Source organism: Octopus bimaculoides, chromosome 14 (assembly GCF_046866305.1).
Source record: "Octopus bimaculoides isolate indiv1 chromosome 14, ASM4686630v1, whole genome shotgun sequence".
In the NCBI taxonomy this organism is placed as follows: Eukaryota; Metazoa; Mollusca; class Cephalopoda; order Octopoda; family Octopodidae; genus Octopus; species Octopus bimaculoides.
Window position 1 is genome coordinate 48,684,037 of NC_142941.1, and position 26,383 is coordinate 48,710,419.

The following is a 26,383-nucleotide window of genomic DNA, read 5'->3' on the forward strand; positions in this document are numbered from 1 at the left end:
ACTCTAAGGACCTCCACAAGGTGCCCAGCTTAATGAGACCTAAACCTAGCCCCTTGGAAAGACACTCTCGTCACTGTTGGTAATATCATAAAAACTATTGCATGTCTATATATCTATATTTATAATGTTTTATTGCTCGTACAAAGTGATGTAATAAATACTATTTTCAAAAGAGATATATTTATTACCACCACCCAATAAAATTAAAAGAAGTTTCTCATTTGTATAACTCCTCCCATAACTTCTCTAGTTTACTCCCTCGCTTTATCTTCCTCTCCTCTTCCTTCTTCTCAATGACTCTTTCCCTGCGCTCTTTTTCTTGTACCACTTATGTTAACTCTCTCTCTGACTATTGCTGTTTTACTCTCTACCCCTCTCTCTACTTGACGTAAAGCGTGAATCGAAAACCACCCACCCACCCAACCAACCAACGAGCATTTATATCGGCTAGTACTATATATATGTGTGTGTGTGTATATATATATATATATATATATATATATATATATATATATATATAATATTTTAGGCCGCTCTGTGTTTTCCGCAGCATGGAGCCAACTCAAACAAGTCTACACACATACATGCGTTTTTGTTCCTCCTTATCACCACCCATATACATACATATATATATATATATATATATATATATATATATATATATATATAGACATAATAAGGGATCAGCAATTTGTAATAATTATATATATATATACACACACACACACACTTTATTTAATACCTTTCTTTTTTCAAACCCTAGTTACACTCTACTTCTTTATCATGACATCGTATCCGATATATATCATCACCATTGCATTGTACTTTATTTCTGCTCTATTCGTTCACACACTCCTCCAGAGGACATTGACCTCCTTAATGTAATCGTTGCTGCTGCTGCTGCTACTATCATTACTACAACGAGTACTACTACAGCTGCTGCTGCCTTTCTGCTTTTATTTCTTGGCCTTTGTCGTTCATTTAAAAAGACTACCAAAACAAGCACGACGGAAGAACGTATTAATGCCTCAAATTTCCATAACCTTCTTTATAAAACCGAAACTGTATTTTTCTCTCCATTATCCTAAATTCCAATATCCTCCCACATACTCTATTATTATTATTATTATTATCTCCTCTTAAATTAATATTACCTTAACATTACATGTCTCTGCGGCTCGCCTTAAGCGTCAAGGATTATCCATTTATCGATTTTTGTTTTCAATTTCCGTTTATTTCATAATTAATTTCTTTTCGCTCCCAATTTTTTTTTGCCTAGTTTCACTATCAACCATCTGTTGTACCCAAATGAGTGGAGGGCAAGGTCCACAAAATATAGTAGGGAACCTGTTAAGGGATTAGATACTATGTCAATCGAATGATTTTATTCTCTTACTGCGAAATGTGTGTATCTGATTAGAAAACCTCGCTATTATACAATTTAATACCGCTTAATTTTTTTTCCTTTCGTTTTTGAAGATACGTTATTTAATAGAAATTAGGAATGTGTGTGTGTCATTGGATTTTAGGTACCTGGTCCAATCTGATCACTAATTGCCTGTATCTATATCGCCTTCTTGACCTATTTTTACCCATTACACACACACACACACACACACACACACATATATATATTACACAATACACACACACATGTACATTTCTTATTTATGGTTGGTTGGACAAAATGAAGGTGAGGTTGGAAGTGACTAGTATGGCGTTGTCGTGTCTTTTGGAAGGGCATGAATATCAGTTAATCTATAAACTGTTTACAAAGTGATCATTAGGGATTGTCACCTTAAGTACGATTGAGCTGTATGGTGTGTGTGTGTGTGTGTCGGTGAAGTAAGTGGCTGTCCGTTCTGATCCTGGTTTCACTTCAATCGATTGTGTTTGCCTTCTAGTAATTCCTGGCCGACCCAATGAGGGAGATTCACTGATACGTGGTCGCTCGACTTGCTAGAAATTATAGGCATATATATATCCTTTATATCATTCACACTCTACGACCTTAAACAATGTTAGGGCACATTTGAGGATGTAGTTCTGCAAACCTTTTTTTGCTTGATTAAGGTTTACCTGACATTAAATCGCAAATTTGTCCTGTCAGTGCTGAGAAAGGGAACGACAGGTGTGTATGTGCGTGTATATATATATATATATATATATATATATATATATATATATATATATATATATATATATATATATATATATATATATGTATGTATGTATGTATGTAGTAGTAGTAGTAAGGTTATTGGGGATTTATGAAAGTGTTGCCGTATTCCTTATGCAACCCTCTGTACGATTTCCAGCTCTCTCTACACGTTAAGACATGTTAAGATAATAGACATGATCTCTATAACTTATACAAGTCTTGTGTAATTTATTACTTATAATTATTAATGGGTAATGGTGGGTAATGGGATGTGATATGGAATGCTATTGAAACAATCGTAACCAACATTAAACTTAGGTTACACAAATATCTTCACCTTTATATATATATATATATATATATATAAAGGGTAAGACCATTATTTAGAATAACGATCATATCAAGTGGCGAGCATGGAAAATAATCGTATAAGTAATAATTATTATATATATAAATATAATTATAACACACACACATATGATTCTTTATACGGGACATGCAATCTGATTATTTTTCTCCCTCCAGTATATTCTGCCTGTGTCATATATTAGGCATTTCACTTGGAAATAAATAAAAAATAATAGTAATAATCTATTTCTTGGAAGAATCTTAGATACCAAATGAAGCGTATTTGGCGTTGATCAGTTCTCCGAATCTGTTAGAGACGACCAAACCATTCTGGAGCCATTTTGTAAAGGGAAGGAGCGAGAACGCGAAGAGTGGTGTCTGTCTAGGATTGAGTTCTTCCCTTACACCTAACTCGACCATTCACCCACACACTTGCTATTATTATTACAACATTGTCTGGCTGCATTCTTTTCCCTCACACGTATATATTGTCAACAAGTGTTTCTCTATTTAATTACCTCTGCTGCTACTAACCCTATTTAATGGATCCCAATATCTCTTATCTCTTCTCTCTCCTCGCTCTCATACAGCTTCGCCCGTCGTTGTCATGGTTTTAACGTATGAAGATGATGATGATGAGAAGAGATGAGAGAAAATAAGGGCTCATAGAAAATAGTAATAATAGCCACAAGTAGTAATTAAATGGCGGAACACTTGTTGATTAATATAAGACGCGCGCGCATATATATATATTAATCGGCAGCAGTTACAGAGTGCCTCAAGGGCCGAGAGTTAGGTACAACCAAACGTGTGGCGCGGCGGGGGGCACTCCATTAGTTATGACAACTAGGGTTACAGTTGACCCTATCGACAGAACAGCATGCTGGGGAAATTAACGTGCAAGTGGCTGAGCACTCCACAGACACGCGTAGCCTTAACGAAGATCTCAGGGAGATTCAGCGTGACACAGGGAGATTCAGCGTGGCCCTTTGAAATACAGGTACTACTCTCTCATTTTTGCCAGCTGCATGGACTGATGCTATGTAAAATAAAATGTCTTGTTCAAGGACACAATGCATTGCCAGGAATCGAACTTGGGACCTTACAATTATGAGCTGGATAGCCTTACCACTAAGCCACATGACTTTACGGCTGGATAGCAATGATGATACAGGGGCGGGGGGAAGAGAAAAGAGAGAAGTGACATGGTTGGGTAGTCTTCAGGAGCTGGGAGGTAGGCATTGTGCATGTTTGGGGGGGGGGGTAATTTGATTCAGTGCAAAGGTGGGGTGGGGGAATAAATCATTGTAAGAGGTGGTGGGGAGCACAATATATACACTGCTGCTTCCAGAAGAGCAAGTTTTTTCAAGGACCTCATATTGCTAGACATCCTGGTCTGTCGTCATCACCATGAGGTTCAGGGTCCTGAAGTTGGCTTTCATCACTTCATCCTATGTCTTCTTGGGTCTCTCCTGTCCACAAGTCTCAACCACATTTAGTGATTGGCATTTCTTTAGACAGCTCTCCTCCATCCATAGGCATCCTATAGCCATACCAGCATCATCTTCTTTCTTGCACACAACATCTGATTCCTCTTCTCAATTTTTCTCTCAGCACCTTTCTGCTTTGTCTTTCATGCACATTCATATTGCACATCCAACAGAACAAACTTCATTTCTTTCCAGTATTCTATGTATAGGTGTGTGCGTGTGTGTGTGTGTGCGTATACACTGGTATGACTTTAAAACAGCATCTGGTATTTGGGGCCTCAGTGTGGCAGTTCCAGGGTTGTGAGGTGTGTGGAACTACCTCTTAACCATTCTTATTTCCAGGTCTACTCTGAACTGCCACGGTACCAGCTATGAGTTAATTTGCATGTAAATAAAACAATTTTGAGTGACGGACCCCAAGTTGAATATAAAACTTGCAGTTTCGGTGTGATTGCTAGTCATCTCACTTTGGCCTTGCACTAAATGCTAATCACAGACACTCAGAGAGTGGTGCTTGTGTTGTACAAGCGTCTGTCACTATAATCCAATGATGTACAGATGTCTCTTTATGGTGACCTTATTTGTTGCTTGTCATTCCATCAAATGAAAGTCCTATGGCGATGGAAGAGTGGCAACATGTGCAGACCTAATCAGTTGGAAATGCACTGTTACACAACGCAGCAGGACGGAGTAGTCATATGAGAGGTCATGGATGGAAGTTAGAAGTGCCATTAACAACAAGGAAACGCAAGGAGATGGCAGTCATCTATGAGGATGGAGCAATCATCATCATCACCATCATCATCGTTTAACATCTGTTTTCCATGCTGGCATGGGTTGGACGGTTTGGCTGAAGTCTGGTAAAACCAGCAGCTGCACCTTGTTCCAATCTGATCTGGCAATGTTTCTACAGCTGGATGCTCTTCCTAACACCAACCATTTCAAGAGTGTAGTGGGTGCTTTTTACATGCCACCGGCACATGGGCCAGTCAGGGTACTGGCATCAGCTATGTTCAGATGATGCTTTTTACATGCCACCAGCATGGGAGCCAGTCAGGGGGCACTGGCCACAGTTACGATATTGATTTTACTTGACTCAACAGGTCTTCTCATGCATATCATATTGCCTGACGCATTAGGGGTATCCAATCATCATTTAATGTCCGTGTTCCATGTTTGTATGGTTTGCATGGTCTGACAGGATCCAATGGGCCAAAAGACTGCATTGGGCTCCAGTGAGGTCTGCTTTGCTATGGTTTCTATGGCTGGATGCCCTTCCTAACTTTAACCAGTGGTTGGCAAAGTGGCTGTGAACCCTGAGGGGGGTAACATAATGCTAGGAGATGAAGGGTAAAAGTTGGAGAAAGGGACCAGAGCAAAATAAGTTTCTTGAGGAAGGGAGGGTGGGGGTGATCAGGTGGAGTTGGAAAGAGATAAAAAGAAAATATGTAGTGATGAGATGTCAGGGTGGACCCTCATGGTACAGAGTGAGTAGAGGTGGAGCATAGGGACGAAGAGTGTGGGTGGATGGAAGTTGGAAGAGAGTACATAGGGAGAGAGAGAGAGGGAATGGGTGATGGAAGGGGAGGTAAGCAATCACATAAAAATAGGGCAGGGTCTGAGGATGGATGTAGTGCATGATGGGAATGTAGGGAGAGTAGGAGATGACTGACAGTACGAAACAGCAGAACAGTAATGATGAAACATTTTCTGCTGGGTTTTCATTGGCTTTTTTGTATCCTAAAAGGTAAATGTTTTCTACTTTCCCTGTTCCTTTATTCATTTAGTTTTAATAGTGTGTGTGTGTGTGTGTGGTAAGAAGTTTGCTTCTGGGTTCAGTCTCACTGCGTGCCACCTTGGGCAGGTGTCATCTATATCCTCAGGCCAACAGAAGCCTCGTGGATGGCTTTGGTAGACGAAAACTGAAAGAAGCTCGTACACGTGTGTGTCCCTCTCCACCATTTGACAACAGGTGTTGGTGAGTTTATGTCTTCGTAACTTAGCGGTTTGGCAAAAGAGACCAATAGAATAAATATCAGGCTTTTTGAAAAAAAAAAACAAAAAAAAACAGGTCCTGGGGTTCATTCGTTAGACTAAAAATCTTCAAGGCTGTGCCCCAGCATGGCCACAGTCTAATAACTGAAACAAGTAAAAGAAAAGAAAAGATTCACAAATGCAGAGGGATTTCATGTTTGGCTTTTGAACTCAGTATACCACCACCACAACTGCTGGTGGTGGTGGTGGTGGTGCCAATGTGGGAAGAGTAGCATTACTTGTGTCTCTCTCACGTACATCTAATAAAATCAGAGAGAACACTTCCAGCACTCCTCAGTTAGACACAGGAACATTGCTACGACTGCAGCTAATGCACCCCTGCAACTATCGCTGCACCCACCCACCCACCCACCCAACTGTCAGTGCCTCCAAGCATCATCATCATCAACAGTAACACTACACCACTTTGTGGATTACTATGCAAGGGAAAAACCAACTGTTGCTGCTGCTAGCAACTACTACTACTACTACTACTACTACTACTGCTGCTACTACTACTACTGTTATTTCCCCTGCTGCTGTTGTAAGCGTACACTTTTAATGCAAAGCTTTCCCCTGTTGCTGTTGTGGTTGTTGTTGTTACTGTAGTAATACTAGTCGTAGCAGCAGCAGGGAATTCCACCGAAAAAGAAATCAGTTCTTTGAACGTAGTATGTACATCTGTGTGTGTGTGTGTGTGCATGCGTGTATGTGTGTGTGTGTGTGTGTGTGTATTTATGCATATCAGTCTCCACTCCATCTTACTCCACCACCGCCGCCATCACCGCTATCACTTGGCCACCCTTATGTACCTTCAGTAGAATCTACCCTTGTAAACATTTGAGTCTAGCTTTCAGGCTGAAGGATGTCTTCCCTACTTTCCACCCGTTTCTGACTCCCTAAAAATAAAAGTCTCCTGCTGCCTTTACAATCTTATTGGGGTCAGTTTTATTTCATAATTTACATTTCTGTTGGTTGTTCGTCTCTGCGTGTGTGTGTGATTCTTCTACAGACATCTGTTGCTTCTCTCAAAGGCATCTCTCCTTTCTCTTTGTGGCAGTTTATGATGATGATGCTGCATTAGTCATTGGGGTGTGATGGCTTCCTCCTCTTTAACTTCATTTACTATTCAGGTTGTGATCATGTAGCTTACCTCACTTGCTATCTTAAGCACACCTGAAACTGTTCCTGATCAACCCCTAGCTGTCTCTCTCTCTCCCTTTTTTTTTATCTACCAAGCTGCTGTCAACTTTAATTGCTGGTCCCTCTGTAGTGTCAGCATGATGTAGCCCTTTCTTCTTCTTCTTATCTCATGCAGCCTTTCATGCCACTTCCTTGTTCTCCACATCAAAGGCAAGTATATCTTTTTCATGTCTCCCCCAGTAATGTTCTAATACGTTGCTTTACAATCCTCAACATTCCATACTTCTGGTCCTCATATCTCAGTCCATGTGCAAATTTCTTTCTGCCTGCCTCAGCCTTAGCCAAATATTCCTATCACCTATTCCTGTCCTTCCACTCATTTTTACTAACGCTTCCTCTAACTACCTTCTTTCCAGCTTTTCTAAGCCAACCTCTTCATCTTCACCACCCTTTCAACTCTGTCATCATTCCACCATCACCATGCTACTTTGGCTTTGGTTGAGACTTTGCCCCTACTACGTGTCTGATCTGTAACTCTTTGAAGCAGGTTATTTGGTAGAAATTCCTTGTTGTCATCTCTGTTACAGCTATCTGCTTGTTTCTCTCTGCAGTCTTCTGCATCACTTAGAATTTCTCTAGACCTATTCCCAACTGCAGGATTTTTTTTTGCTCCCCTCTCATCCACCTCCATATTCTCCTCTTTTTTCCATGTCCTCCACATCAGCTGCTAATCTGTGGTGGTGTAGTGTATTCTTCACCAGGAAAGGTTTCAGTGTTTGCAATTGTTCTTCTCTTTTGTTTCCTGGTAAAAATGTAATCTGACTTGTGTGACCACCAGATTGCAAGGTGATCAGGTGGTTATACAAATGTGTGTGTACACACACACACACACACACATAGGAGCTTTCAGCTGTGACTCTAACATAAATACAAACACACACACACACACACTCAGAAACAATACCTCACCACCCCCATCACTCACATTACTGTTTAATTTCTGGTGTATTGTTTTTTTTAAGTGACCCCCCCCCCACACACACCAACTAAATTGCTGTTGAACTTGTTGATATTACAGCTACCCATTATCCAGTGAATGGCTAACAAGTGTGCGTGTGTGTGTGTGTGTGTGAGAGAGAGAGAGAGAGAGAGAGAGAGAGAGAGAGAGAGAGAGAGAGAGAGAGAGAGAGAGAGAGCATTTTCCAAATGAATTTTGTGCAGAAGCTTAATCAGATGTATATTTATAGGAAGTGAGCCTGTCTTCACTTGCTCTGTGTGTGTTTGTGTTTGTGTGTGTGTGTGTGTGTCTTGGAGAAAAGGAGAGAAAGAGAGAGAACTCAAGTATTGAACTCCTATTCATTTGCTCCATGCAATGGAGAGGCAGGTAGACCGACAGTTATATATTCTTTTATTCTTTTACTTGTTTCAGTCATTTGACTGGGGCCATGCTGGAGCACCACCTTTAGTCAAAGAAATCAACTCCAGTACTTATTCTCTGTAAGCCTAGTACTTATTCTATCGGTCTCTGTTGCTGAACTGCCAAGTTACGGGGACATAAACACACTAACATCGATTGTCAAGCAATAGTGGGGGCACAAACACTGATACTAATACATATATATACATATATATATGTGTGTGTGTGTGTGTGTGTGTGTGTGTATGTATATATGTGTGTGTGTGTATATATATATGTATATATATCTATATATCTATATATATAAAACAGAAACTCTGTGTGTGTGTGTGTGTGTGTGTGTGCAAGTTTGAATATTTATAACTCGAGTTCGATTGAATAACTCGATTGAAAGAAACTTCAGACATGCATTTGGTATGTTCCGAGGCATGTTTTAGTCATAACAACTGCTTCGATCAATGTTTGGTTTTTGCAAAAACTCGATCGATAATTATCAATTTTTTTCAAAAAGTTGTCCAGTTTTGCTCAAACTTGACATACCTATGCATTCTTACCCAATCCTCTTCAGCTGAGATGTGTCATTAACTCTTCTATTGTGGAGGCTGGGTCTTCTTGAGTACAACAAGGTGCTTGAGGTTTTGGTCCTTTGTCATCACCTCCGTTAGGTTTCAGTGTCCTGAGGTTGTGCTTTAGTACTTCATCCCATGTATATGACGGGGGGGGGGGGGGGTGACCATCGAATTGTTATGATACTGAGTGAGCTTAATGCCAACATGTGGTGTTTTTCAGAGAAACATCATCATCATCATCGTTTAACGTCTGCCTTTCATGTTGGCATGGGTATTATCTTTTATGTGCCACATGTCCTCTGAGCCCAAACTACTGCAGTCAGTGTTTGATGGTGGTGGCCAGTTGGGGCCATTTTCCTGTCAATGTATCAGTCCATCCTTGCAGTGGCTTTATGCAGCTGTTCTGATCAAGAACAGAATAACCACCAGTTTCTTTGAAGATGTTAGTGGTGAGAAGCCATTACTGACTCTGTGTTGCCATGGCTTGGAAAACATGCACTTGTTTGGACAGATGTCTTCTGCTGCATCTCTGGCAAGAAGGCTTCCTTCTTTACCAATCAAAATAGATGATGTAATCATTGAGTTATTTCTGCTGTTCTCTGTGTATGAGTGGTGAATATTAAATCTTAAACATTCTTTCTTAAATTGCCTTTTAATTAATTGGCATTACTTTTGAATTAACACTGTCAATAATAATTATGTTACGCTAATTAAAATTTTCAAGTTTATATTTTCATTATTTAAAAGAGTAACAAATTATCTTTTTATTTGTGTTTATCGAATTGTGAGTGATTAACTAAATGAAAATGATTAACAGGTAATCATCCGTGTGCTTGTCACGACACTGTGTTGTGTGTGTGTGTGTGTGTGTGTGTGTATGTGTGTGTGTGTGCGTATCCGTATTGTATACAAATAAGTTTTGTACAATACTTGAAACGTACAATATGCTACTTAAGTTTCATGGTTAGGCTGTGGTTTAAAATCTGGAAAAGAACAAAAAAAAAGTATTGAGAAAAAGCCAGCTGAAAAGATGAAATCTAAAACTGACCGGTTGATCACGACAGAGTTTGAACTCAGAAGGTAAAGCATCATAAGAAATGCTCACAAGGCATTTTCTCTGATGTTCTAACAATTCTGCCAGATTTGTGTGTGTGTGCGTAAAATTTTGAGCAATCAGTATGATTTAGAAGAAACCTGGCTGCTATTTATATCGAATCAAATGAGCATCTAGAGTGTTGGAGTTGTTTAGTTCCTCGCCATTACAGATCCAATGATGTTCCAATCGTGACAACCCCACCGTTCTTTTGAGACGTAGCTTATGGAGCACTGCAATAGCCAATGTGTGTCCTTCCTTTTTAAGGACATTAGGGGGGATTTTGTTGCTATTACTGAAGCTTGGAAGTGTCTGCCACTGAAGGTCTAAGGTTCTCACTCCCCCCCCCCCCTCTCACACACAGACAAAAAGTTTATTTCATAGAATAGTAAGGTGTTTGTTTTTATTAGTACACTTGATGTTCTGTCTTATCATTCGACTCACATAGAACTTCTTGATGATGATGATGATGGTGGTGTTGGTAGTGATGTCAGCAGTGGTAGCGTGATGTGATTGTGGTGATGGTTACGGTAATGGTTAGATTATTGTGTTGGTGACGATGATGATGATGATCGTTGGTGGTGGCAGCAATGATGATACTGATGGTGGAGACAGTAACCATGGTTACAGTTGAAACAAAGTTACACATTGTTCGGTGTTATTGAAGAATCCTAGATATTCTGGCAATGCTCTGATATTTACATCACACACCCACACACACCCACACACACCCTTACTTTATCTCTCCCTCCCTCCCTCTCTTTCTTTGACTCCAAACCACATCAGACTCCTTAGTTCTGTTTATAAAAATCTCTCATTTTAGAAATATTTAAATCAAAATTTCAATCTTTTATGTTAGAAACATTTTCTCCTCTTCTTCATCATCATCATCATCATCATCGTTTAACGTCTGTTTTCCATGCTGGCATGGGTTGGACTGTTTTACTAAATCTATCCAAATTCTATCTATCCACACACACACACACGTGTGTGTGTGTGTGTGTGTGCATCTCAATATCTCTATCACAGAGTATGTATTTCTGTAATAGTATCCTATGTATGTGTGTATATTCCAGGACATCTTTTTGTCAATTTTTGCCTCTGTGTGTGTGTGTGCGTGTGTACGTGTGTGTGTAACCATTTCTCACTGATAGTTCCAGATCATGTGACCCTCTCCTATGATAACAGGTGATTGACATGATTCCACATGTCCCTAATATTCAGACAAAGAATGTCAACTGGTTTCCTTCCTCACGATGCATCTGGATGCACAGGCCTGGCTAACGCCACTGCAATGCTTGAAGCATTTCTCTCAAACAGGCAATTTCTCCCCTACCACCACCACCACCACCACATCCTTGATCACGTGATCATGTGTGAGCGACCAGAATATCAAATGTTTGTTATACATTGCTTTCAACTATAGGTACAAGGCCTGAAATTTTGTGGGTGGGGGTCAGTCGATTACATCAACACCTCCACCCCTCAGGAGTGAGTGCTCAACTGTTTTTTTTATTTCATTGACCAAGAAAGGACGAGAGCTAAAATTGACCTCGACAGCATTTGAACTCAAAGTGTAAACACAGATGAAATGCAGTTAAGCGTTTTGTCCAGTTTGCTAACGATTCTGGCAGCCCCTCCACCCTCACCACCCACTGCCTGATAACGACAAACAATCTGTATTTGCCACCATCACTACTGAGACATGTAGCCAATATTTCTGATTCCATTCCACTACTACTACTACTACTACTACTACTACAATCAAACAAGAGAACCTCAATGTAGTTATTTCAGCCACTAGAAATAGCAGTCGCTTCTCCTTCGTATCTCATTACTGTGTTAGTAAAAGGACACATTGGACAGTGCAAATGGAAAAATAAAAGACAGGATGGTCACAGTTGGAACGCCTTTAGAACAGCATGTAGTACATTGCTATACTGAAATATTGCAGTGTATGTTGTAGTGTAGCACCTCATTTATACTATATCACCAAAAACTCCACCATGGAAAACTCTGTCCTCTCAGAAAGACACACTGTTGAATGTTTTCCTGGGCAATCTGTATATTAAGATGACCAGCAGTGGAAATACTTGATCACAGACCCAGGTCAGTCCTGACTGACCTGGGTCTGAATAATAACATTTGCACTACGTAACCTTCAAATTATGTCTGCATTTCTCTGAGTATGTATGTGTGTATACACATTATGAACCTGTTTCCACCACCACCACCACCCTATCGTTCCACTGTCATTATGAACACCCTACTTCCACCCCACCACTTGCTCCTGACCATGTTTCCTCTCACTGACCACACTGTTTATTTTTGGCCTCTGAATGGATAGACTAATATGCTCTCTGACCTTGTGTGTGTGTGTGTGTGTGTGTGTGTCTTATACAATTAATTGATTGGTTCCTCACTGTCTTGTCTCTGTGTCTTGTCACTCTCTCTCTCTCTCTCCCTCAATCTTACCACCACCCCCTACCAGTGCCACCCACCTGCCTCAGATATCCCTTTACTTTGCACTCAATGTACACATATCTCTACTTCCCCCACCAACGCCATATCGGGCCGTCCATCTGGTCAAATGGTCAGTTGTTAGAAAGCCACAAATAGACATTGTGGACACTGAGACTTGCTCTGTTCACTTCTTCCACTGTCCTAAGAAGAAGAAAAAGAAGTTGTGATGGGGCTCAGGGTTAGGGTGATGAAGGAGATGGAGGTGGAAGCAAAGCTGTGAGTCCCAATTCCATTGCCAGCATTCTCTATGGGGTACATGGACATCAATTCTATGGTTTATATATTTATTTAGCGAGTGGTGGGGGTGGGGGTGGGTGCAGTGGTGCCTGTTGTGATTGGTATCTTCATCAAGGGGAGGGAGTCTCTATCTACTAAATGTAGCAGATTCTAGTGAGGTGGCATAGAATAACAGTTGGTTTGGGAGCTTTGAGCTGAGACACTGACATAAATACACACTTGTACCCCCACCATACACACACAACACACACACACACACACACACACACACATGTATGATGGGAATTTCTCATTACCTTAAAATAAGATGTGTGTGATGGAGAGATCCCTGTACATGATGCAAGTCTAAATCTAAGCTAGAACATATCGTTCCATGGTAGTTGGCTCCTCATCTGAGATGCCACATTCTGTGGCACCTCCAGCAGCAACTTGGTGTGTTCAGCCACCAACCCAAGCTCTGCTGTTCATCAGGCTGAGAAGGGCAAAATATCAGCTGCTCTCTGACAGGTTTGTGGTCAAGCCTGTGGCAGTAGAGATCTCCAGCGTTCTTGGTCCCTAGACCACAACCCTGCTCACCCCTATCAGGGTGGAGATGGCTATCCGAAATGCAAGCCCTGTGAGTTAGAGCAGATTTTTCAGCGCACCCACCTTGCCATCCTCCAGAGCAACCTCTTTTCCATTTTGTTTGTTGGGATCATGGATATTTCTTTGCTGTGAAGAAGAGGAAAGATGTGATGGTTTAGGCAGGGCCCTTCATCAAATTTAGAAAACTATTGCTAAAATATTATGTCTGTCGATAAAAAAGCTATTTGCAGTACAAAAACAAAAGGAATTACAAGAGTTTGAATGTAAATGCTAAGGTAGACATTGATCCAAGATTGAACCAAATCAGTGTTGTTACATTTGGATGACTCTTCTTTTCTGACACGAAAAATGCAATGTGGAGTGAGGTGGAATGGTTCTTTTTTTAGCAAGGGATGCAACACAATATCTATTGTAGGATTTGAACTCATGATCACATTGAGACTAATCCAACACTTTAACCTAACAGTAATCATTGTGTTTTCCATTTTTAAATTTCTAACTTATAAACATCTGTGATCCAACTCTACTCATAAGGGGGCGAGAGTAATAGCAATATTTGGGATGTGGGTGGGAGTTGTTTAGCCCCAGGACTGCTCTGATTTAACAGACTTGTGGTCAAAAGCATTCCAGCCATGACCAGTCCATATTTTTCCCATGTGCAGCAATCCCTAGACTATATTATGCAATGAGTTCTTTTGTAAGACAATAGGTTGTAACTAGAGCAAGATCTGGCTGCTCTTTCTAGCCAGTGGAATCACCTCATAGAAGTTTCCTGTTGGGTTCTTGGCAGTGGTGGTGGCGGCGGCGGCGGTGGTGGTGGTGTTAGGTGATGTAATCTATTTAGGTCAGATTATTGACCTATTTTTGAAACCCAAACTGAGAATGTTTATGGAATCCTACTTTTTTGTTTCTTTCATCTTCCCACACTTTTTCAGTGTTTTCCTTTCTTTAAATAGCTCCACCACCAACCACCACCACCCACCACCATTCACAACAACAGCTATAACCACAATCATCATCATCATCATCACTATTTCATTCCTATTATCTTCATTAATGCTTTGACATCCCTACTTTACTTATATCAAGCAAGCCTCTGCAACATTTGTTTTGTTATGTTTAAGGTTCAGCATCAAGTGATCTCATTTTACCAGCCACTTGGTGCTAAAAATAACAACCAAATCTCACTCCGACCACTACTACTGTCTTACATAATGGAAGGGCACATTAGATATGATGTAGTTCTACATAATTCTTTAAAAAGATGACTGGAAATGCCTTTTAGAGGTGATCTGATGGATCTGGGCTAACACAAAGCGGAATAACAACAACAACAACAACAAAAACAGCAACTTTTTTCTTTTTTGAATAGTTAGATTTCTGTCACTTAAAAAAGGGTGATTGTGGGTTCCAGTTAGCTTTGTTCCTGCGAGGAGACAGGTCCCTACATTTCCAAAGGCTATCAAACATAGACACCTAGAGTTACTCTTTCTCTCTCTCTCTCTCTCTTCCTCTCTCCCCCCCTCTCTCTCTTCCTCTCCCCCCCCTCTCTCTCTCGACAAAGAACTTCTCTTGCATTCTGGGGTTTATGTTTCTAAGTCGTTGCGCTGGGTCACAGAAATGGTAAAGTTGGTCACCTACCACCACCTGGCCACCATACTTGGGTGTCACTACTCGATTCCAATTAGGACACAGACTTCAACCATTTCCTGTTTTAACACTTCCACCCCTTGGGGTAGCTTCTGTTGGGTGTGTTCAGACCAAGCCTCCATGCTGAGAATAGCTTCCGTCTTTCTTCCTTTCCTTCCTTCCACCAGTTGAGGGAAGGACTGGCCATGAGCTGTTGTAGTCCTGACCTGCCCCTAACCTCTTTGAGATAAAAATTAAGTTGCCCCTTCTCAAGTTACAAAATAGAAGTTGTACACATGAAAGCACCTGGCAATCTTGAATTGTTAGTTCAAGTCCCAGAGAGGCCAGTAATGTTGGTTTGGTCAGCTCCAAGGCTGATCAAACAGTCCCATGGTCAGAGACATCCAACCATGACTATCCTGAGCAGTTTGATGGCTGTCTTGTACATTATCTGATATGCTTTATTCCTATACATAAGGTGGTAAGTCAAGATTTGAGGAAGATTTGGCTGCTATTTCTAGCAGCTTGAAAAACCACGTTGAGACCCTCTCTTGGTAATAGCAGTGTGTGTATGCAATGTATATGTTTATATGTATGTGTTTGAGATATGTGCATTACACACACACACACACACACACGTGTGTGTGTATGTGTGTGTGAGTTTGTTTTTATGTTCAGTTACAATTAAAACAATTTCACATTAATCTGATGAGTTACTCTATGCTTTCAGAGAGGACAAGTCTTACACAAGAATGTCGTTGACAGTGACTTTGGTGAGTTGAGCCATTGTCTGACAATAGCTTAATTAGCAGAAACTTTGAAGTCACTATCAATAATATTCTTGTTTAAGGGGATACACACGTGTGCGTGCGTGCATATATATGTATATAAACATGTTTTAAATTATATTTTTGTCAGCCAAAACAATGCAACTTTGAAAAATTTCAATATTAGGAAAACTTCTTTTCAAAAGATTTTGTAAGATAGATAAGAACACCTTTACTCTGAAGATTTCTTGTTTCCCGAATTATTGAAATAACCATGTAAAAGTACAAACCATTTACCTGTATAATTATTTGGCATTGTTTTGGCTTAAAAAAAACAATTATAAACATTTATTAGACAGTGTTTCATGCAAACTATAGTAGTCTCTCTCTCTCTTTTTCTCTCTCAACCCCCACAGCCTGTTGTACCTGTTTTATTTACTGCATTTCTGTTGCTTGTTACTCTTTTGTTTTCTGTTTATGCTTACATTTCCACCTCACACTCATACTCTCTCCCTCTCTCTCTCTCTCTCTCTTTCTCTACAGGAGTCCATTCTGTTATGAACAGAAGCATCTGTACATCAATGAATCCAATCAAGATGATACTGAACTACAAATACCATAGACACCTTGAACCGGCAACTTTTGGCCATGTGATAAAACTAAAAGTATAGATGCTGCCTCTGCACACCCTCGGACACTTTGAAAAACTGGCATCAAATTATTGCTCTGCTCTATAACACAGAATTACACAGCTAAACCTGCTGGTGGAGTTGCTGGTGGTCTTGCTAAAGCTTGCACAACACCAGTGTGTATTTTTGTTGTTTTGTTCTTTGACTTTCAGTTGAAGTTTTTATTTATTTATTAATATTATTTTTACATTTTAAAAAAAAAAACCAACCCTTTTTTGTCATAATTGTTTATTTTTTTTTGGAAAAGTGTTTAGAAAATGCAGCCTAGTCCAGCTGCACCAAAGAAGCGCAAACGGGTGCACTCGTGTTCGATATGCGGTGGGTCATATAGCACACCATCGCAGCTGCAGCGTCACTCGAGAGTGCATAGCGGAGAAAGACCTTATGTATGTAACCTGTGCGGCCGTCGCTTTACACGCTCAGATCATGTAAAGCAACATCTCAAGATACACTCGCCACATCGGCAGAAGAACATGTGCCGCATTTGCGGGTCACAGTTCTACAAGTCACAGATACTCGGCAGTCACTTACGACGCCACGACGTCTACCAGATCCACTTGTGCCACCAGTGCGGCGAAGGTTTCCAGGAAGCCGAGGAACTTGAGAAACACGAACGGCTCCATAACATCAAGACGGACATAAGATCGAGTGGCGAGGGAGCTGACGGAGTACCAAGTACCAGTACTGAGACGAGTACGACTGACGGTGAAGGGAAATGGCTTGGTTGTGCTCGTTTCTGTCTCGCTCAGATACCGTCGATTGGCAACAAGATCGTGCAGCCATCTGATAGGAAAACTGACACCAGCAACAATGCTGTTGGTGGTGACCAGGACAGCAACAACAACAGCAACAATGCCACAGCTGATATCCATGATAACAACAACAGCGCCACTGTCATCATGGCTGCCAATCTCCAAGACCAGTCGTTCGACGCCGATCTCTCGACTTCCAAGCCCAGCTCGAATGAGGATAATGAACCGCTGCAAATAGCCGTATCTCCTGGCTACTCTCTCGTAGGCCCCGCAGCAGACGTCGGAGACGAGAGCACCATAACTGCCAGCGATGCCCTGCCCAGCAGCTCCAATGCTGCCTTCTACATGGTGACAGGGAAGTCTGGTAGCAACAGCACTGACACCGAGGGTGCGCAGTCAAAATCTGCAACAGTAGATGGCAATTCCAACAGAAGTGCCCTGCGCAAGGCCAGCAGGCCACTGAAGGCTGTTATAAAACGTGAGCCAATTGTCAGCAGTGGCACAAAAACTGCACCAAGGTGTACAATAAGCCTTTTGGCTAGCAACAAAAGCAGTGTGACACGTGCGGAAGTGTGCACCCGTCGCATGATCTCATCAAACAAGATGACAGCCATCTCAAACTCAGTTGTGCTGACTGCAGTCAACAGCCATAACAACAACAACAACAGCAACAACAACACCAACAACAACAACAACACCAACAACAACAGTAACAGCAACAACAACAACAACAGCAACAACAACAGCAACAACAACAGCAACAATCCCTCATCATTGACTTTACCTCCATACTTATTGAATGGCAAGAGACTGGGACGCTGTGAATACTGCGGAATCTGGTTTGAGGACTATGCTATGTGCATGTTGCACAACAGCCTGCATTCCGCAGACGATGCTGATCCATTCACTTGCAGAAAATGCCTGAAGAAACTCGGCAACCGGCTGGAGTTTATGGCACATCTGGTCTGGCATTTAGACCCTGAGTTACCATAGAGACAAAGCAGGCAGGCAAACAAGCAAGTTACTTTTGTGGAGAGAAACACTTACAGCATCCGTTGGTGTAGAGATGAGAAAAGATACAACAATTCAAAGAAAAAAAAAATAATCAAAGAAATAAAAAAAAAAAAATATACAGAAATTTAAAAAAAAAAAAAATCAAAGAAGGAAACACACATTCACACATACACCAAGTAATAACATCGACTAATTAAGAAAACAGCAGGAAAATTAAATAAAAAGAGGAATTCCAATAATGGTGGTGGGGGTTGTTTTTAATCCCTCCCCCCTCCCCCCAGCTGAGACAAAAATATTTGAAGCAAAAAAAAAAACTGAATGAAGACAATCAAATCAGCTGTCTGTGTAGTAAGGATGAATGAAAGCTGCTCTTTTTTGGTGCAGAATTGCAAAGTGCAGCAATATCTGTCATAGCAGCAGTGATTTGCCACAGTTCTGACAAGCTCTCTTGTTCTGTGCATATTTTGTTACAACATGTCTGCATGCATGCTCACGGGCGTCCACATACACACACACACACTCACTGCTCTTCACAGACCAGCTCCATTTCATCTAAACACACACACACACACACAAGCATTCATACCGCAAAGTTATATTTAAATGCATATATTAAAAAAAATACATACATATATGTGTACACACACACACACACATGCATATGTACATGTGCATGTACACATGCATACACACACACGCTATATTATACTGGTTAATTGTTAATTGATGTTACAGCCTTGTTAAACTAATGAGGTTTAGCCAGCTTCAGATGAAATAGATTAGGTCAGCAAGATGCTGGAGAAGGTCTGAGAGGAGCGGTAGGAGGACTGGGAGTAGGGCAGGGGGGATAATCACACTGCCACCGCCACCACCAACAACATCATGTCATGATGATGGTGGTGGTGGCAGTGGTAACGGCACTGGTGGTGATGGTGGTGGTATGACAGTGGTAATGTATAATACCAGTCAAATATTAGGGTCTGTACTGTTGACGACATATCTCCTTGGGTCTACGAATCAAGGTGAGCAATGCTTATTATTAATATTATTTTTGGAAATAGGGCATTGATGTTTGTGGAGTGAGGAGATGCTGGTTGTAACAGATGGCAACTCCCTTGGTCACTAAAAGAAAAATCATCTAAATACCAGTGATACACCACTTCACACTGGGGTTGATGGGGGGAGCATGGTATTGGTTTTCTTCTTTCCTTATCTGACAATTACATCATCATCATCATCATCATCATCTTTCTTATCTTCAGTGGTGCATTTCCTTCTCCATCCTTTCATTTGTACACCTTAACACACACACACACACACCTATAAGTGTGTGCTCTTGTATCTATGAGAAATTATTATTATTATTATTATTATTGTTGTTGTTGTTGTTGTTAAGGGCAGTAGAATGCTTCATTGAATCTAGTAATTCACTGTTCTGGGTTAGAAACCTTTGATGCAATTGCTAAATAAAGGGCAAGTGATAGACGGGGGTTACATCTGCTTGTGCACACCCACTGTTCTTTAGAAACAATGGCTCCTGTGTTCGTTTTTTGTTTTAGATGTCAAACCACTGGAAAAGGGGTCCTCGTTCAATGGGGGTCCATTCCCCAGACAGTTTTTATTGCTTATAGGGCATCCATCACTGAGAGAAGTCCAACGGTCCGTGTCTTCATTGTGGTGCTGTGGACTGTTATGAAGTCAAAACATTTCATTTGTCAGTGAATGAATCCACCACATCATCCATAGACTCATTCATTAGCTGAGTTCAAGTTGTTGTGTGCACCTAGTGACAAACCCCATCGTAGACGAATTGGAGGTAAAACTTCACCCACAAGAGATCATGAGATTAGCCCATCTCTTTGTCATTCCCCACACCTTCAATGGTATTAAGCCTTTTGCAAGCAAGTTGAAAATGTGTGTGTGTAAAAATATATGACCCTATCGACATAACTTATACACCCTGATATTTATTTCTAAGTCATTGCCATTCTTGTTAAAAGTATGGACTGTTTTTCATCCCTGATTCTATGAGACCACCCCTTCCTACATCCCTACATGCAGAACCCTCTACTTGGCGACTCAATCCTATCATATCGTATGTGGATGATGGAATTGCGAGCCTGGAAATAGCATGGTTAAAGCTGGAGTATCTTTGATGTGGTCCAACATGGAGTTAAGCAACAATTACCACTAATTACTAATTAAGTAAGAATGTGGACCTATTGTCAGTCAAGCAGACTGGTATTAAGCTTATCACAAAGCTTCATAACTACTGCATAATGACTACAGTAGCTAAATATTGAACTCAGAATATTTCTTGCCATTTCATTATGGAATGGGAGGGGGGAACTGGCCTGTCAGTTCCCCATGCCAAGACATGTTCTCTGGCAAGGGGTCAAGGGACAAGGACTGCAAGAAAAGCATAGTTTGGCTCCCCATAAATTAGACGAATAGTATTGCTGTTCCATCTTACAGGCTATTGGTACCTTCAGTGGCATATATAATGTGTGTGTGTGTGTGTATGTGTGAAAATACCAGTAAAGGATGCCAGACTCTGTCCTTGCTGCCAAGGAATATATTGCATTCTGCCGCTTCAGACATAGGTCCAAGCTCCCTGTTGCTGTCTTTGAGAGGTTTTCTTTCCTTGCAGCGGAAATTTTTACCAACATTGGGTTCTTCACCATATTTAGTCTCGTTTATATGGCAATCCATCCCACAATTTTCTGAATATATTTGTTTTGGGGCTTGTTATTGTTGTTGTTGTTTTTTGTTTAGTTAATACACAAGGAAGGTTGAATGTAGGTGGCTGGTGGTGTGTGTGTCATTGTATAATCCACCCTTCTAATTATGCTGTGAAATCTTTGGGCAGGTAAAACAGCTGAGTAAATAGGCCCAGGTAGCATCATCATTCGACCTACCACATGTATTGAATGACCCCTCTTTAGGGTAGCTTGCCACATTTATTCTTTCTGATTTAAGCACAAGGCTTGCAATTTTTAAAGGAAAGGGGTCAGTCAATTATGCTCACCCCCAGTATTCAGCCGGTATTTTATTTTATCCAATCAGAGTTCAATTCTGCAGGATTTTAACTCAGAACAAAAGAATCGGAAGAAATACTACAAAACATATTTCCACCACTCCAGCGCTTCTACCAGCTTGCAGCCTTAATAATGATAATAATAACACTAATAATAATAATAATAATGATAATGATAATAATGATAATCCTTTCTAATATAGGGCACAAGATCTGAAATAATTTTGTGGCAGAGAATTGATTAGATGAAGCCAATTACTCGGCTAGGACTTCATTTCATTGACCCCCAAAAGGATGAAAGGCAAAGTTGACCATGGCGGAATTTGAACTCTGAACTTGAAGAATGGACAGAATGCCACTAAGCATTTTGCCTGGTGTGCTAATGTTTCTGCCAACTCACTGCCTTAATGATGATGATGGTGATGGTGATGATGATGATGATGATAGTAATCACTACTTTAATTACCCTGAGGCTACAAATGAAAACATTACAAAAGCATAATATATTTGGTGGCCGTAATGAAATATTGCTGAAGATGTGTGTTTGTGTGTGTGTGTGTGTGTGTTGTAAGATAAGAGTTGTAAAGTATGTAGTGGTTCAATCCTCTTCTGATGCAGAACTTAATGTGTTGAGAGTGGAATCGGATGTGTTTATTACATCATCATCATCATCATCATCATCATTTAACCTCCACGTTCCAGACTGGCATAAGATGGACAGTTGAAGAGGGTCCAAGCCAGAGAACTGCATCAAGCTCCAGTGTCTGCTTTGGCATGGTTTCTTCTGGCATGGATGCCCTTCCTAATGCCGGCCTCTTTACAGAGCATAATGAATGCTTTAGTCATGGCACCAGCACTGACGAGGTCAGCGAGTAACTCACAAGACGAGACCCCTAAACTGAGCAGGGAGTAATAGGGAGAGAGCTGGCTTTATGCTAGATAACAAGCAGGATAGAGGGACAAAAAACAGGGGTCTTGCTGTGAAGGTGGTACATGGCTATGCCAGTGGTTAAAAGAGATAAAGATGGTGGGAACAGGGTGTCAGGATGCATCCTAAAGTTACATGAAAGGGAAGGAGAGAATAAGGATGGGGGATTGGGAGGGGAAAGTTTGAAATAGTGTGAAAGGAGAGTGACAAACGGACAGAGATGGAGAGAGAGGTGAATGGTGGACAGCAGTGGATGCATGGTCAGTGTGGCAGAGGAAGTGCTAAGTGGCAGTGAATAATGTAGATAGATGAGAAATAGGGAGATGGTGTCAAGTGTGTAGTAAAGAGAGAGAGAGAGAGAGGGATGCACAGGGACAGAGATGGAGGTCAGAAGTATGTAGGGATGGATATTGTAATGAACAAAGCTGGTGGTAGTGGTGGGTGTCATTGGAAGATAATAGAGGGTGTTAAGGATGAGGTATGGCAGTTCTAGAATGAAGCTGAGGGGGAAAAGAAAGGAAATTTAGTGGAAAATAAATTTGGAAGGAAGGCAGAGGGAAATGATATTGAAAATGAGGGAAGGGTAAATAGAGGAAGTGGTTCCAGAGAGAGGGGCAACTGGAAGCATTAAAAGGGAGATGAAATATATACAGTTCTGCTCTCATATAATTACAACAGCTGAGTAAATAGGGCTGTGATGGGATGGTTGTTAGCAAGAAGATTAATTGTGGAGAAGGCTTGACACTAGCTGGGTGCAGGGGCCTAGGCATAAACTATTTGATTTTAGGACCTCAGTTTCTGTCCTCTACCCTCCCACCTCTTCCACATTTAATTGTATTCAAGACTCTCTCTCTCTCTCTCTCTCTCTCTCTCTCTCTCTCTCTCTCATCTTTATCTTATGTCTGTGTGTCATTGATGACCAAATTTTTTACGCTGATGAAGCTATGACCTCCCACTCTACACCACCAACTCACAATTAGCCATTAACAGTTTGCTAATGAATGTTAACTATGCATCTTGTGATATGCAAATGAACTTGGTTAATTTGCATTCCATATTATGCTAATACACATTCTCACACATATGCACACACTCCTATACATAAATATGCAATGTTATACACGTCCATTATTGTTTATACACTTTCTACACACAGATATACAATCTTGTACACATTCAGGTGTGCGTGTGTGTGCACACACACACACACACACTGAGAAACACCCATGCATTTTGGGGGTGGATAAGAAGGTTCAATGGGGTGGTGGGGGTTATTTTTAAATCTGTCCAAAAGTATTTAGGGGTGAAGGAAGAGGATTTTCATTCTAGAAAAGTTAGTCTTCCCTTCATTCTTTTACTGTTTTGTATACTTAAAGGATCAGACAGATTGTGGTGTGTGTGTGTGTGTGTGTGTGTGTATATATATATGTATGTTTATATTTATATGTGTAAATTGTTCTGAGGAAGCTATATGATGTTGCATAACCACTCAGTTCTGGGCACACGCTTACTTGTAGCTGAAACAGCTGTAAGCAAATGAATGTGATTACCTAACTCTTGTTCTTTTATCATTCATTAATTAATGTGTGATTTTACAACAATTTTGATGGTTGTGTGTTAGTTGTGATGTTAAAGTTTTTAATCATTGCATTAGCGTGATGCTGTCACACATTTTAACACACAGATGTGTGTGTATATGTGTGCATACAGTAAGCATCCAAGACAAATTTGCAAGATGGAATAAAGTTGCTTTTGGGCCTAGCATTGGAAGGGGGTGGGACTCCTCTCTTCTGTAAATTCGCCAAGACTTCTTGGCTTTCTGGGTCCCAGACTGGTATATATAAGCTGAATCCCACCCCCATCATAGGCTCTGTACACACAAGCTACATTTCTCTCTCTCTCTCTCTCTCCTATGATAACACATTTGATAAATAACAAACACTCCTTTATGATATCTACTTATCAGTTAGTTGTCCATAAGTCAGAAAAATAAAATACATTTTCCGTGTGAGTAACGGGGCATTTTTATATTCCATTGGGTCATATATCACTGGTTATGGTATAAACAGGCTCTGAATGTTACTGTCAGTTTCATGCGAATGCACTGAGGCAGTAATGACAACTCTTTAGCCATGCTGGCCAGAAACACTGCATAGATGTAATTGTTCAGACCAGGAAAACACTGCTGTTTGATAAACTTTTGATCTGGGTCAAACAAACAGACCCAGACGTCTCCATTGGTGGGAGCATTCTACAGTGCAGATATCGGCAATCTCATAGGCTTCTTTATTCTAGATACTTTTGGTAAAAAAATTCCTGTCAACTTGCTTTGGCCTGTATAGAGACAATGCTTTGGTTATCTCTAGAGGCATGACTGGGCACACTCTGGACAGGCTTAGGAAAGATCTGACCCACTCTAAACTCCCTCGAGCTTTGGATTACTATTGGTTAATTTCATAGATATAACACTTGATTTAGGTGCATACATTTAAATTCATACAACCCTTATTGCAAATCAAATGAAAGGCTGTTGTACATTGACACAATCTCCTGCCACTCACCTTTAGGGTTTAAGATCCTTGTAAAGGGTGTCAGTAGGCGGATTTCAAGCATGTCCTCAACTAGAGACTTTTTTTGACACACTGGCCCTGTATTATGAGGGGCTCTGGCAGCTAGCAGATTCAAAGACTACATCACATCCCTTCATGTTTTCTCACTTGACATGAGAAGGGCCTTCCTTAGGTTAGTGGAGGAACAGAGGTGGATACTAATAGAGAAATATGTTGGGGCAATGGAGGGCTAAATAGTCATAGATCCTCTTTTAGAATCTAAGTGAGGTGCCATGTTACAATGCCAACTACGTATATATGGTGATTAAAAGAGGAAGGAATGACATACAAAATCAACTGGAAACTGCTGGAATGGCCGGGTTCATATCTAAACTGAAGTTGAAAGCTTCGTTTGGTGGAGAGGAGAATCACTCTAAAAAATTCACACAAGTGCTTTCCTGAACTTGAAAAGCATGCCATTCAGATGCTGCCCTCATAGGAAATGTCCAGTTTTGGATGAGAGAATGACACCCCCACCCCCACACACAACTAAAAGGATAACATCAGTTCATGGGAAATAACTCTTCTTTTTCTTCTGGAAAATGTTATACTTCTTTTTCACTGTTTCATTCCATTTTCCTTTTACCAGTTCTGAGCCGCCCAGACTCTTTGCATACCTCCAGTATAAAAGAGGCTATGCACTTCCTCACAGCATGTGTGAAGGGTCAATGGTCAGCGTGAAACTGATGCTAACGTTCTGACCAGTTATATCTTATAATCAATAATCTACTACCCAATGGTATATATATATATATATATATATATATATATATATACACAGTAGAACCTCGGTTTTTGAACGACTCTGATCACAAATAAATCTTACTTTATCCCCTGTCTTTCTCACATTCATTTAATACAGTTGTACCTCGGTTTATGAATGCCTCAGATCATGAATAAATTGTGCTTTATATGTATCTATGTCTATCTATATCTACACTCACACACGCACACACACACACACACATACATACATGCTTATATATAATGAGGGAGGGAAGAATACTTGCCTATGGCTTGTAAAAAGATAATGTATGTTTTTTTTTATTATATAACCTGTATACCATAACTTCTCTCTTCATCCATGCAGTCAGTCTGATTGATTGATTGATTGATTGATTGATCACTCATTGATCTGTATCTCTCATCACTAAAGACCAACAAAGTAACTAATTTACTCATGCTTAACAAATATTTATCCCGGAAATATAAACACACACACACACACACACACACGCTTCCTTTTATTTCTTGATTCTTTTCTTGAGGATTGAACTTGGATCCCTTATTTTAAAAAGTTACAGCTGATGTAGAGATGCTGGGGCTTCACCTATTTTTCTTATAATCTGTCTTAGTGT

At 40.5% G+C, this 26,383-nt stretch overlaps 1 protein-coding gene across 8 annotated transcripts in view; it reads left to right on the top strand.

The window, feature by feature from the left end:
• Window positions 1–18,653, top strand: part of LOC106875546 (uncharacterized) — a 35,053-nt gene extending 16,400 nt beyond the window's left edge. For 7 of the 8 annotated variants that reach the window (XM_089362887.1, XM_052972879.2, XM_089362888.1 and 4 more), the window contains one exon: window positions 16,540–18,653. In XM_089362887.1, the coding sequence (XP_089219013.1) occupies window positions 16,943–18,430 (1,488 nt within the window). In that variant the 5' untranslated portion in view covers window positions 16,540–16,942 and the 3' untranslated portion in view covers window positions 18,431–18,653. Of the gene's footprint in view, window positions 1–5,634; window positions 5,747–16,539 lie in introns of those variants that run through there. The other variant, XM_089362890.1, reaches the window with a different exon arrangement.
• Window positions 18,654–26,383: the final 7,730 nt, after the last annotated feature.